The sequence below is a fragment of the Lethenteron reissneri genome, chromosome 6, assembly GCF_015708825.2.
Source record: "Lethenteron reissneri isolate LAM-NWPU_2019-01 chromosome 6, ASM1570882v1, whole genome shotgun sequence".
Lineage (NCBI taxonomy): Eukaryota > Metazoa > Chordata > Hyperoartia > Petromyzontiformes > Petromyzontidae > Lethenteron > Lethenteron reissneri.
The window spans coordinates 1,356,075-1,370,395 of NC_083784.1; the positions used below are offsets into that span (position 1 = coordinate 1,356,075).

Here is a 14,321-nt window from a genome sequence, read left to right on the forward strand (position 1 = left end):
ACTGTGCTAAATTACTAGATAATAATTATTTTTTTAACCAGGTAAGGCCCATTGAGCTTTTTCTATATCCAGAAGCGAGCTGGCCACAGATGATGATAGCGCGGCGATGACGATGGCGACAACGATGGCACCCTCGTCTTTGTTGCGCAACCCCTGGTGGGGGCCGTGGAGAGACCCGGGGGGGGGGCGGGGGGGGGGGGGCAGGATGTGTGCTCTCACTTCTTGTTCCTCTTTTATTTATTTTTTTGCTTTGCTTTGCTTATCAAAAACAATGCACGCTTGCGTCGTCGTATCGGGGTATGTATGTATATTTTTTAAACGACCAAGAAATGGGGGGGGGGGGGGGGGGTAGAGGGGCAGGGGGGGGAAGGGATGGGGAAGAGTAAAGGGGGCACGTAACAAGTAGACGCACAAACGGAAAAGAAATATAGGGCAAGTGTGATGTGATTAAGGAATCAACATCTGTTACAACACAAAACTCAGAGGCTCCAAGACCCTCTAGACTAACCAAATTTCCTTTTTTTATTCAGTAAGGCACACTGAGCTACACGGATCTTTTTACAGAAACAACGTGGCCACAAGTGATGGCTCGGCGAAGTGGCTTATCACGTGGAAATTTATAGCGGCCAAATACTTGATTCTAACGGTGGAGGTAAAAAATGGACCACGGGGAGAACGTGCAAACTCCAGATATACAGCAGGCGTCAGGGTTGGGATCGAACACACGACCTCCTGCATACCAGGCGAGGTAGTTAACATCTCGCCACCGCGGTGCCTACAAACATTCTATCCGGATGTTTTTCGGGTTGTGCCGTTGTTGCGCGTCATTGTTCGCCGGTGACTTCTGACCATTTCACTCCCAAGTGCTGGCGGCTTCTTTCAGAACCGAATTTAAAAGCCTTGCAGGGGGTGGGGTGGAAGCGAAACGTCGGGACGGCGCGCCGAGCGGTAAAATGCCATGGGTCAAAACTGTAGCGAAAACCTCTATGCAAGTGGTTCTCGAACTGTGGTACACGAAGCCCTGGTGGTCCCCTCATGGGCCCCTGGTGGTCCCCTGGTGGTCCCCTAGTGGGCCCCTGGTGGGCCCCTCGTGGTCCCCTAGTGGGCCCCTCGTGGTCCCCTGGTGGTCCCCTAGTGGTCCCCTGGTGGGCCCCTGGTGGTTCCCTGGTGGGCCCCTGGTGGGCCCCTAGTGGTCCCCTCATGGGCCCCTGGTGGTTCCCTGGTGGGCCCCTGGTGGGCCCCTCGTGGGCCCCTCGTGGTCCCCTGGTGGTCCCCTAGTGGTCCCCTGGTGGGCCCCTTGTGGTCCCCTGGTGGGCACCTGGTGGTCCCCTAGTGGGCCCCTCGTGGGCCCCTGGTGGGCCCCTGGTGGGCACCTGGTGGTCCGCGGGGCTACTACCGGGGCAGGGGGGGCCCACTGAAAAGAAGACAAACACCGTACTATGATCCTCACCAGGGAAATGTACAACTTGAAACAACTAGTCGGACGCGGTGGTCCACAACATTGTTGGAGGTTGAAGAGGCGGTCCGTGTACTCCACGAGTCTGGGAACTGCTGCTCTGCGCGGTCGCGTTCGTTGAGTAGACACAACGCCCACAGACCTCCAGTTCCCCTAAACGCGTTTCCGCGTGCACCTTCCCCCCCCCACCCCCCTCCCCCTGCTGTGCCCCACCAGGGCACGAGCAGCCGTACAGCGTGCGCATGCGGCACGTCCGCGACGCCGTGCAGTGCCTGGGCTCGGACGTCCGCGTGGGCGGCAGCTCCTTCCCCGTGGACGCTCGCTTCCCGGACGAGAGCCTGCCCCCCGACCTCCGCTGCCACTTCGTGCTCCGGGCGACGCAGCGGCGGCCGTCGCAGCCGCCGCCAGCCGCGACCTACGTTCGAGACGAGCCCGTCGGTGAGGGGAACGTGCGACTACTCTTGTGTGTGCGTGCGTGCTTGTGTGCGTGTCGACTTGGCGTTGGTCGAATCGGCCTCAATTGAGTACCTGTGAACATCGCCACCGGTGAGGCAAGGGCGGCCGGGCGTGGTGCTGGCCACCCACTCCCTTGTGTGCCGTGCCGGACTTCATAGGTGCTCGCTAACAGCACTTGCCCCAGCAGTCTGTTAAGGCTATACGGGGAGGATCTTTGTATTTGCGGTGGCATAGAGGTTAGCGCGTTGCACTACGAATCCTGCAACCCGAGTTCTATTCCCGATCACGGCCAACACCAGCGACGATTATCATAGGCACCGACACCCGTTCCATCACTGTCTGGCCAGCATGCCAGAGGAGGCTAAAATTCCCTCGACGGACGGGGGTGAGGGCTCTCTGGAGCTTCGTCTCGTCTAGACCAGGGGTCGGCAACCTACGGCTCCGGAGCCGCATGCGGCTCTTTACGGGCTGCTTCTTGACGATGAGTACGTATGTACCCAGATGCATTGCGGCTCTTGAAATACTGAATTTTGTACCGAATTGGAAAGAAATGGCTCTTCTTGTTATTTTGGTTGCCGACCCCTGGTCTAGACCCTTCCGCTAGCAGTGCAAGTGCAGGGCTGCCCCTTTGGGCCTCGTACGTACGTGGAACCCCTTGCACGCCGTACGTAGCCCAACCGTGCTAAACGGAGGCGCGGTGGCGGCCTGCGTGTGTGCGCGCAGACTCGAGTGGCGGCAAGCTGAGGAGGAAGCGGTCGCTGATGTCGTGGACGCTGCGACGGAGCTCCTCGCGCTCCGACTCGGACGCCCCCCTCTCGCCCCTCTCCCCCGCCGCCCCCTCCGCCGGCGGCGTCTTCGGGGTTCCCTTGTCCCTGCTGTGCCCGGATGGGGCGCCCCCCAGATCAATTATGGTACAGTCCACGTTTCAGTTAAACCAATGCCACGAATGCACGTGCTTGTTAAATAGAGTTGGGAAAAAAATGTCAAAAAAGATGAAAAGAAATCCAGGTAAAATATTTTGTTTGTAATGGCTTTAATGAAAAAATGACACTTCAGGCATCCCACTGTTCAGCTATTGCTCTTCTCGGGAATGTTTTGTCTATCCAATCCACCTGTCCGTCCTGCCTCACATGGGTTCACGAAAAACCCCAAGACGAAACGCTCTCCACATTACTGCAAAGCTCACCAATAATAATAATAATAATGCCCACGTCGGTTTATGTTTTTTTTTCGGACAAGATTAGCAATTAACTACCGTAAAAAAAACTGCATTTCTTTGTAAAGAACTGTCAGGCTGCCGTAGCAACACGGATACAACTCGGGTACATTTATCACTGCAGTGGCAAGGACGCGGCCTTGTCCACGGGAGTGATAAACTTCTCTCTCGGATTCGATTTTAAAATAAAGAGATGGGAATGTAACCCGGACAGATTTCATCTGTTGTAAGAAAATGAAGCAAAGTGGGGACTCAAGATAAATACGAGTAAAACAAGTCGCGTACAAATTTTTTTTTCGTGAAACATTGGGAGGTATCTCTCCAAGATACACGACAACAATGAGGAAACACACCAGACTTTACATTATATACACGTTACGTGAGGTGGAAACATGATGGGGTTATTTGTTAAGGCTGGTGGCATTTGCCCATAACCCTGACCCTCTTACTGTTTCGCCAAGCATTGAAGGAACAAAGCAGTTTAATTTGACCGTGTGAAGTTCTACAACAAAGCGATGACGCGTAGAAACGTGTACACAATAGCACTCGCCCCTTGTGCATTCTGCAAAGAGCATGGGAAGTTTCTAAAGAACTGCATTGTGGTTCTTCTTGTCTGAGGTCACCCTCGAAGAACGCTGAGCAAATGTGACCGACTTACAGGTGGAAGTTAGATGGAGACACAACTGTCGACCGGTTTCGTCCTTTTTAGGACTCATCAGCTCAGTACCGTCACCAGTGCTCGCTGATGCAAAGTCTGCCTCTGGGAACCATATATGTTGCAGCACCCACTTCTACAGACTTGGGTCCATAGCTTGGCTAATGGCAACCAACATAACATGTGTACATGACGAGAAAGCCCATCATAATTGCGTTGCGATGGGTTTTCGTGTCATCTACGGACACGCTCAATCGCGACGACACTGGTCTCTGTGCCGCAGCTAGATGGAGAGTGGCATTGCAGTACTGTGAGAGACGGCTATTGCATGGGGAGGCATTCATCCAGCAGTTGATAGAGCATGACTGATGATAATATGAATGAAGACGGAAAATTAAATTGATCGAACGTTTCGTTTTTTCTTATCCTATGTAGCGCTGCCACGTCACGAGACCCTTTTAACGATGGCTTTAATAATCCCCCCCCCCCCCCACCCGAAACGTAGGCCTTGCTGTCGGCAATATTTCGGGAGGGCCCCTTCACCCGGGGGATTTTCCGGAAGTCTGCGAACATGCGGCACTGCCGGACGCTGAGGGAGAGGCTGGCCTCTGGGGAGCACGTGGATTGGACGCAAGAGACACCGCACGTCGCTGCGGCTGTCTTCACGGTAACTGGGAGAGAGCCAATCAAACACTGGCCTGGAAGGACGCCGAGAGGTCGATGGACTAAAATTTGCAATTACCGGAAGTCGTACCCCACCCCCCCAACCCCCGATTTAGGAACGGGTTCCGTTTCCCCGAGAGCCGTTCGTAAGTCGGAACGGTCCGTTAGTCGCAACAAAACCACGTGCCGTATTTAAACGCACGTGCGGTCGGTGTCGTAAAATGTGTTACGGTTCAACAGACAAAGTGAAGGATTGTTAAACTCATAAATAAGGAGAAATATTTAACAATTGCACGTTTTCCGAACCAAATAGTTCCGCGGTTCGGATCGCAAGTGTGAGTTCACGTTCGCAAGTCGGATGGTTAAAAATAAGTGTCTCATGGTAGCTCGTTCGCAAGTGTGGATATTTGTAAGTTAGGCGTTTGAAATTCGGGGACTGCCTGTAATACATCGGTATACAAAGTAGATGCGTTCCCAGAGCTTTGTTCGTATTTTGAAACCTCGTAGATAGAATAAATTATAGCATTAGTACTATGAGGATGCGTTCCCAGCCTTGGAGACTTACCATGTAATACTGTAACACTTCGTAAATTACCATTCATATTGTAAACAAAGAAAATTAATATGGAAAATAATATAATATACCGTATAGTATTTTATATTGAGATGTTTTTCACAAAGAGTGCAGATTTGATGGTAGTTCCTTCATAGTTGCTTCCAGGTAACAGGGGTTAGTTTAGAAATTAATATTTTTTTATGTCGTATTTGTTAAATTCAATATTATTGAGCCCTGTTGCCTTATTCATATCAGGTGCTTTTGGCTTCATTACACAGGAGGCATAGTTAACCTAGGCGCCTGGCAATAATTAGCTCTGTGATTAATAATTGCACAGCTGCGTAAACAGACGTTGATTCATGAGGGAATGTCGGTATTTTTATGCCTCGTCACCTGTAAACACCTCCGCTGATTCAATTTGGTCACCACATCTCGAGGTAGGCTGCTTATTGCGGTGATATTGTGGAAATCATTTCGGATAAATATCGGCCATAAGAAGTGAGTGTGGGAGACAGAAAGAAGGACACGTGGATTGGAGAACATACACCGGTGACATCTTGCTGACCGTTCAGAAAATATTCATCAGCTTGGGTAGGGCCCGTTGTGGGCTGGGACGATGACCGGTGATGGTCAAGACTCATAATCAACGTTTTTGGGTTTAGATCGCGTTATTTATAAATGTGTCGTAACCCTCCACCACCCGACACGGCCAATCAGTAAAAAAGTGTCACGTTGACAAAAGACAAATTAGTTCACTGCTTTAGCCCACCGGTGTGTTGAAGCGCGAAACCACAACATTTACAATTTGAGTACGACGTTTCGCTGGTAACGACACATTTATAAATAACGCGATCTAAACCCAAAAACGTTGATTATGAATAATATTGGTCGCGAAAGCCTACGTGTTAAACTGGTCAAGACTGACGACAGTGGCATCCAAAGGAGGGAACGTCACAGAGATGGAGCAATAAGATCAGCTTGTGCGTGCAGTTGCTCAGAAGATTTTTACATCCTGGCAACGTGACAGATGGCAGTAGCTTGGAGAGGACTTCCCCCTGCAGTGGCGAAATGTTAACTCCCTCGCCTGGTATGAGCCAGGGAGGGGTTCAGTAGTGGAGCGTGGGTTCGATCCCGACCCTGATGCCTGTATATTTGGAGTTGCATTTTCTCGCCGTAGTCATGTGGATTTTTCTCCCGGTTCTCCGGTTTTTCCCTCCACATTTAGAAACGTGTGTTCAGAGTATTTTGGCTGCAATAAATTTCCACGTGATGAGCCACTTTGTTGTATTTGTTGCCAAGTCCCTTCTGAAAAAGAGCAACATAGCTCAGTGGGCCTTGCCTGGTAAAATATAAATAGATGGTGGCCGACAATGATGATGAAAGGCCACAAATTGCAAACAATGAATAACACTCAGGGTTAAGATAATGTTGCAGGAGGATTATGCTTCGGATGTTTGAACCAAGTTTTTATTCATTCATTTTTGCTTGTGCGAGTGCCTGGAGAAAAGCCATGCACAGGAGGCGATGACGCCACTCAAAACCTGCGCATTAATCGCGAGGTACCTGCTCTACTGCCTCCTACAGGAAGATGCTGTCCGTGGTGGAACGTCCAGCCCTGTGTTGACTCGACGCTGGTTCCCCGTGTCGTGTGTCGCGTGTCGCGTGTCGCGTGTTCGTGTGTCGTGTGCCGTGTGCCGTGTGCCGTGTGTCGTGTGCCGTGTGTCGCGTGTCGTGTGCCGTGTGCCGTGTGCCGTGTGTCGTGTGCCGCGTGTCGCGTGTCGTGTGTCGCGTGTCGCGTGTCGTGTGCGCGACCGCCGCAGGACTTCCTGCGCAATGTGCCCGGGAGTCTCCTCTGCTCGGAGCTGTACCACGGCTGGCTCGATGGCATTTCAGAGGAGCACCCTCAGGAGAGACTGCAGAGCGTACGAAGGTCAATAATGATTACAACGCTGGCCAAGTGGCTCAGGGGTTCAGAGCACTGAGGATGCCACTGCTGAAACCCGGGTTCGAATCCGTGAAGCCGCCTGTCGTTTAACCGGGTTTTTAAGTGTATCGGGTTGACGGACTTTGCCTGGTCACAATTTATTACGGATGATGGCGATATGTTTAGGAGCGAAATGCCACAGTCAGGGTTTGCTGGCCACGATGAGGGGGTTTCAGGAGAGAGTTCCTGTAGTTTTGCTATTCTTCCGTTGAACGAGCGCAGACTGCAGTGGGTTTACAACATGGTTCGTAGTTTGGGTTGCATGGCCACATTCCCACTGCTATTGTTTGTCTTTCATTTTCCATTCATGAAGAAGCGCGCATCGGCCTGTTCTGATGGGGGTTGATGGTTACGCCACCAGAGTGTTCGAGAAGCAATGTCAAAGCCAGGAGGTGCGGTGTTTGGGTCTCGAATGACGTGTTTATTCTGGTCAATGACCGTACAATAAAAACATCCATCAGGTAATCTACAATGTTTGCTTTAACTGCCATGTGACATATCTCCATAATGGGCCATATTTGTGAAAGTGCAGTGCCCCGAGTGTGGACGAGGCAAAGGAATTGACCTCAGAAGTAGTTCTGCGTTATGGCTTTTTTCAGGTTGTTCTTTGACACAGGGCGATGCACCATTGTCTGCAGTCGTTCCAAATGGATGTGTTGCATCTCATGACGTAATGCCGATGAGCGTAATTGGAATGTAATTCGGATAAAGTGGAATTAAATTGGCTACCCCTAAATCCATTATTCAAAGTGTCAATGTCAAAGTGTTTCCACTCGTAAATGAGCAATGGACAGCGTATATCTCCAACATCGGTTCTGAGGCAGTTATACAAATTCCACGTAACTGTGGCAAGGGCCAGTCTCTCTCCGTATGCAATACCCGCTGCTGTATACCCACCAAATGTTGGCTCAACGTGCCGAGACCTCCAAAATGATTTCCTAGCAACATCTGAAGGCGTGTTTATGGAAATGGCAGTTTGCTATCGCTGCGATCTGCTGGCTCACAATACATTTTATAAACAAAACATGAACAGATTAAATACCATTATTTTTTTTCTACTCCAGATCATTTGCTACCCACGACCTGTTTGAGACGTTTTGCCGACCCATTATTCGGCTTGCCCTGCCGGGGTTGCCGCGACACCGTTTTTCACGACGCCCACCGCCGCCGCCGCCCCCCCGCAGTCGGTCTATCAGCAGGTCACGTGCGGTGGGGCAAAGTGTGGGTACTCCCACCTCTTCCAAGACGTCTGGCCAGCGTGGAAGAGTAGGCCAAGTTACACTCCAGAGCGGCTGTCTAGAGCTTCCGCCAGCGTCGCCGTGAGCAGGCAATGCAGGGCTGAAATGGGGTGCCCCTGTGGCCAGATGTTAACTCCCTCGCCTGGTATGCAGGAGGTCGTGGGTTCAATCCCGACCCTGATGCCTGTATATTTGGAGTTTGCACGTTCTCCCTGTGGTCACGTGGTTATTTTATCTGGGTCCTCTGATTTTCCCCTCCACATTTAGAATCAACATCGCGTTCAGAGTATTTCGCTGCTATAAATATCCACGTGATAAGCGACTTCGTTGAGCTATCGGTTGTTGCCAGGGTGCTTCTGAAAAAGAGCTATATAGCTCATTGGACCTTACCTTGAAAAATGAAAATTAGTTTAGTTTCGAGGGTTTTGGAGCCTCTCAGAGTTTCGTTTTGTTACAGATGTAGTATCCTTAATCGTTGACCTTTTATTTCTCCAATTAGCACGGTTGGCTACGTTTAGTTTTATTTTAGTTCACGTTGAGCTGAAATGTGGCCTGTACACTGTCCGATTCGGGGTTGGTGGCTGTGCAGGAGGGGGGTAGAGGGGTGGGGATGTGCTCACGTGGAACCGTAGTACCACGATCGATTAGTTGAGATTCATCTTTTTATTCATCGCTTTCTTCCGCGAAGTATTCGCCACCGTTGTCGTGCAAATCAACCCGGAGTGAGTTCGACCCCTCCCTCCCTACCCCCCCTCCCCCTCACCGCCCCCGGCGCAGGCTGCTGCGCCGCGTGCCGCCGTGCCACCACCTTCTGCTGCGTGCGCTGCTCTGCGTGCTGCACCACGTCGCGGCGCTGGCGCGGCACAACCACATGACGGCGGCGAACCTGGCGCGGTGCGTCGCGCCCAGCCTGCTGTGGCCGAGCCGCGGGGGGGAGCAGCAGCAGCAGCGCAGCGACACGCTGCAGGTAACGACGACGACGGCGGCGGCGGCGGCGGTGGCGACTAGGAACGACGTCGACGACAACATCGACAGCTCTCTCCGCGTGCTCGCATCGTCGCGTTGGCTCCCCCCGTGTTCCCTCCAGACGAGTGGAATTCAAGATCGTGCTGCTTGTCCTCGTAGGCCTTACGGAGGCTGTGGCTCCACGTTGTGTTGAGGAGCTCCTTGTCAAGTGGCTTCACACAAAAACGAGGGACTACTTTTCAGTTTCGTGCCTTCGGTTTTTACTCGCCGCCGTCGCCGCCGCCGTCACCACCGAGCGTGTTCCGTGTGCCGTGTTGCCAGGTGGTGGAGCTGGTGGAGTTCCTGATCTGCCACTGCCAGGAGCTGTTCGGAGAGGACGTGACGACGATCTTCGGTCCTTTGCCCGAGCCGAGCCAAACGGACACCGACAATTCCGACTCATCAGGTTTGGGGAGAGCACGAGTAATTAGACATTTTCAACTATAGAACAGAGTCGGCCATACACCTTTCAGAGGGGCTCTCTGGAGCTCCATGTGTAGTGGAGGTGCTTGCGTCAGCAGTGGCGTTAGGTGAGCAAGCAAACGCTTGCTCCCTCTACACTTCTATCCACTACTATCAGGGAAGGCCACGCTGAGCTACACAGCTCTTTTTCAGAAGCGAACTGGCCACAAATGATAGCTCAACGAAGTGGCTTATCGTCATGTGGAAATTTGTTGCAGTCAAATTCTCTAAACGCGTGATGTTGATTCTAAATGTGGAAGGAAAACCGGAGGAGGACCCGGAGGAAAGTCCACGCCACCACGGAGAGAGAGAGAGAGAGACATGAAAATTCCAAATAGACAGCAGGCGTCAGGGTTGGGATCGAACCACGACTTCCTGTATACCAGGCGAGGTAGTTAACATCTCACCACCATGGCACCAACTGAAGGGACAGTTTCACGTCTTGATGAATGCAAACACACGGCCTTGGCTATTTGCGCCATCATTGCTAAGGGACTGAAAATGAGACGAAATAAAACATTCACCTAACGCCTGAATTGGGCCTTGTTGTTTCTGCAGGGTTCGTAGTCTGGGCATTGACGGCCTATGTCTTGTAATGCACGGGCCTTGAAAACATCAGATCTGGACATTGCATTTCAATGAGTTATAATGAAGTATTCTTAGGTTTTTTCGGTAAAGTCACGTAGGTAAAACATTAAAATTATTTTACTTTTATTAATTTTAATGTTTTACCTACGTGACTTTACCGAAAAAACCTAAGAATATGAATCCTTGCAGTCACGAAAGCTTCAAATCTAGAATTATAATGAAGTGTTAAATGTATACGTGTGTGTGTGTCATTCAGTGGGGAGCGGTAGTGGAGGGGTTAGCGTGCCACTACGAACCCAGCAAAGCGAGTTCGATTCCCACTCAACGATTATTTGAACTGGTCCTGGGCCTCCCCTAGGTCGACTCGGCCTCAAATGGGTACCTGGTGCAGTTTGCAGTTAAAAATCGCCACTGAGGAAACAAAGGCGGCCGGGCGTGGTGCTGGCCACCCACCCCCACGTGTGCCGTGCCGGCTTTCACGGCCGCTGCTCACTAACAGCGCTTGCCCCAACAGTCTGCTACAGGCTACACGGGGGTGGACCTTTGTAACATTCAGTAAGCCCGCCTCTCGTCAGATGTTCCGAACGACGTGAATTAATTGTAAGTGGCACGCTCTCGCTGACGCCACCGGCACGCCGTCTTCTCCGTGTCCCCCGTGTCCTCGCTAGACGCCTCCTCGTCCTTGCGCCAACGCGACTCGTTGTGCGACGGAGCGCCCGCGGGCCTTCACGACGACGGCCGCGGCGACGACGACTCCCAGCTGCTGTCCGAGTGCCTGCGGGCGCTCAGCTTCAGCCGCACGGCGCAGGCCCTCTTCCCCGACATGCTCTGCCACCTCGGCGTCAACCGGCGGCCAAACGCCGGCGGCTCGCGGCTCGACGCCTCCCCGGTCGGCAGCGACGACGGCGGCGATGACGGCGCTCGCGGCCGTAGCCACGACAACCCTGACGGCGGCGACAGCCCCGAGAAGAGCGGGCGCCGGCGCGTCGTCGGCAACGACCGCAACGGCAACGTGGAGTACGGCGACGACGACGACGACGTGTTTCGCGCCAACGGCATTGGGGGTCGTCCCCCGGCGAGCGCGGACACCCCCGCGAGCCGGGCGGCCAGGAGCCGCGTGCCGTTGTCCAGGCCGGCGTCGCTGAGGCTGAACTTCCCCTCCTACGGGCCGGGCTCGTCCTCCAACCTGTCGATGGGCGGAATGTCGACGTCCTCGCAGAGCTCGGCGGAGAGCCTCCTCTGCCTCTCGACGTCTCCCGACTCGCCGTCCGCGCCCAAGCTCGCCGACGGCCGGACCCGGGGTCGCGACGCCGCCGCCGTCACCGAGCCGCTGAAGCGCTCGCTGTCCGCCAGCGGCCCCGGGCTCAACCTGTCGTTCGACTCCGCGTCGACGTTCTACCGAACCGAGAAGGCGGCCGCGTGGCCCGTGACGAGCGAAATGCGGAGGCGGCTGTTGAAGTCGTCGCAGAGCCTGAGCCCGGGGCCGCACGAGCCCACGCAGTCGGCCATCTTTTACCGGAACCGCTGCACCGCGCCCCCCTCCTCCTCCTGCTCCGTCGATTCGCTGCACTCCGACCACCCCGCCGCCGACCGCCCCCGCCCAGGAGCGAGCGTCGCCGGAGAGAGACGGCACGCGTGGTCCGCGGGGGCCTTGAACTCTCCCGAGCGGCGGAGGACGCCCGGGCAGGATGGCTCGATGCAGGGCGTGGTGGAGTCGCTGCTCAGCCCGCTGGTGAACCGCTCCTGGTTCCGCACGGGCTCTTACACGTTCAAGAGGATGCCGAGCGGAGACGGGCGGCGGGGCACGGTGGTGCCGCGACGGGGGGAGGAGTCGCCGCTCTTCAGGGGCGACTGCGGGATCCTGGAGGCCGGAGCGGCCGGTCGCAGCGCCGGGACGCGCCCCCTCCCCTCGCCCTCGGATTCTCCCCGCAGGGGGGCCGCCCGTGGATTTGCCCCAGAAGGGTTGTTCTTTAGTGGACAGCGCTCGCCTGACGAGGGCGGTGGTGGCGGTGGTGGCGGTGATGTCGGTGATGGTTGCAGTGGTGGCGGTGGTGGCGGTGGTGGCGGCCGTGGCTGCTGTGCTCGGTGTCAGGACGGCGGATTGCCGGCCTGCCGCGGGTCGCCAGCGTGCGCCGGTTGTGGCCAAACGTGGACGGACGGCCCGGGCGACGGTGCAGTGGAGAGCCACGATTTGGAACGCAGAGCTTAACCCCCCCGCCGCAGGTGCATTGAACATGCGGTGCATTCCTAGGCGTGTATACAACACGCGTGCTCTCACACGTGTGTTCTCACACGTGTGTGTGTATACATACACACGTGTGTGTGTATACATACACACGTGTGTGTGTATACATACACACGTGTGTGTGTATACATACACACGTGTGTGTGTATACATACACACGTGTGTGTGTATACATACACACGTGTGTGTGTATACATACACACGTGTGTGTGTATACATACACACGTGTGTGTGTATACATACACACGTGTGTGTGTATACATACACACGTGTGTTCTCACACGTGTGTATGTATACACACGTGTGTATGTGTATACATACACACGTCCAGTGAAAGGTGAAGGCACAGCCCTGCAGTGTCTTGCTGAGGCCACCGCTGGCTCAAAGGCCTCCGCTTGAGGGAGCTCTGACGAGCCGTCTGGAAGGTAGTTTGGGCTGATCTATCGCTCTGACCAGACTTCTCAGTGGGGGCGAGAGTACCCACACTTTACGCCACCTGCGGACCGACTGTGACGTACCTGTTTCATGCCGCAGAACGACACACGGTGATGTGTATGTCTCGCGTGGTTTTTCAAGAGTGACACGGCGCTGGGTGCACGGCTAGCTTGTGCACTCACGCTTGTGCCTTCCAAGCCAAATCAGATCGTTGGCGCGCTTGGCATCGGCGCATTCCTTAGAGCGCAGTGCTCACGCGAGCGCAATCTATTTCGCAGATGTGTGGCGTCTGCGGTAGTTTAAAAGGGACGGAGCGATGTTGCTAAGTGACTTTACCAAATTAGGTAACTTGTGAGGTTTTTTTGTCTCACAAATCTGGCAAATGTGGGCTGTGGCACCAGCATACATGGTCTACGCGCATGTACCTCTGAGTGAAAATCGCTCGCTTGGGGCCAATGTTCCGCTGTCTTTGCAAGATCCTAGCCCTTTTAATTTAACAATTTGGCGGCATTGTACATTTTTGTCAGGATTTTATGAACCATTGTATTTTCATTTCAAGCTTAGCCTGAATCCAGTATCGTTGTTCTAAGTGTTTGTAATTATTTTTCTTTATAAAAAAAAAAGAGCAAATATCTTCACAACGTCGTGCGAGACTCGAGCATCGCACCTCCTGGCTTTGACATTTCTCCTCGAAGACTCTGGTGGCACGAATTGACCGCATCACAACGTCAACAGGCCGATGCACACAACTCCTTCGTGAATGGAAGATTAAAGACAAGCCACAGCAGTGCGGCTGTGGCCACGCAACCCAAACTGTGGACCATGTCAGCCCAATGTCGTCTGCGCTCCTCCAATGTAGGAAGAGCAGCAGAACGACACAAACTCTCTCCTGAAGCCTTCTCACTGCTGGCAGACCTCAACATTGGCATTTATCTCCTGAACATATTGCCAAATGCAAGAAGAAAATAACGACAATTTATCGGAGGCACGTAACAACAGTCTTTAAAACTTGGCAAATGTCATGTCAAGTTAATTAACGTCTTGGAATTTAAAAAAGGCATTTACCATATTTCAGTTATTTTGTAATTGCCACAGCTGCGCTTGACGATTTAAATGTAACACACTTCGGATGGTATTAAAAAGAAAATAACTTAAGTAACTAAAAAAGAACGTGAACTGACTGTGTGAATCCACTGCTGGATGAAAGCCATCCCCTGCTGGGTGGATGAAGGAGATTGTTTGAAGGGGGAATGCCTGGGACCAGTGGTTATGATATCACTTGCCACTCACTTGACCCACGGCCACAAATAAAATTTCTGGTCACCAGGTTTGGAGCGCAGCGCACAAAACCACCGCACCACA

General features: G+C 53.3%; 1 protein-coding gene across 3 annotated transcripts in view; it reads left to right on the forward strand.

Annotated features, from left to right (window-relative positions):
* Positions 1–14,007, forward strand: part of LOC133353525 (rho GTPase-activating protein 20-like) — a 43,975-nt gene extending 29,968 nt beyond the window's left edge. For all 3 annotated transcript variants that reach the window (XM_061569834.1, XM_061569843.1, XM_061569852.1), the window contains 7 exons: positions 1,673–1,894; positions 2,636–2,823; positions 4,289–4,450; positions 6,823–6,932; positions 9,002–9,191; positions 9,512–9,635; positions 10,948–14,007. In XM_061569834.1, the coding sequence (XP_061425818.1) occupies positions 1,673–1,894; positions 2,636–2,823; positions 4,289–4,450; positions 6,823–6,932; positions 9,002–9,191; positions 9,512–9,635; positions 10,948–12,488 (2,537 nt within the window). In that variant the 3' untranslated portion in view covers positions 12,489–14,007. The remainder of the gene's footprint in view (positions 1–1,672; positions 1,895–2,635; positions 2,824–4,288; positions 4,451–6,822; positions 6,933–9,001; positions 9,192–9,511; positions 9,636–10,947) is intronic.
* Positions 14,008–14,321: the final 314 nt, after the last annotated feature.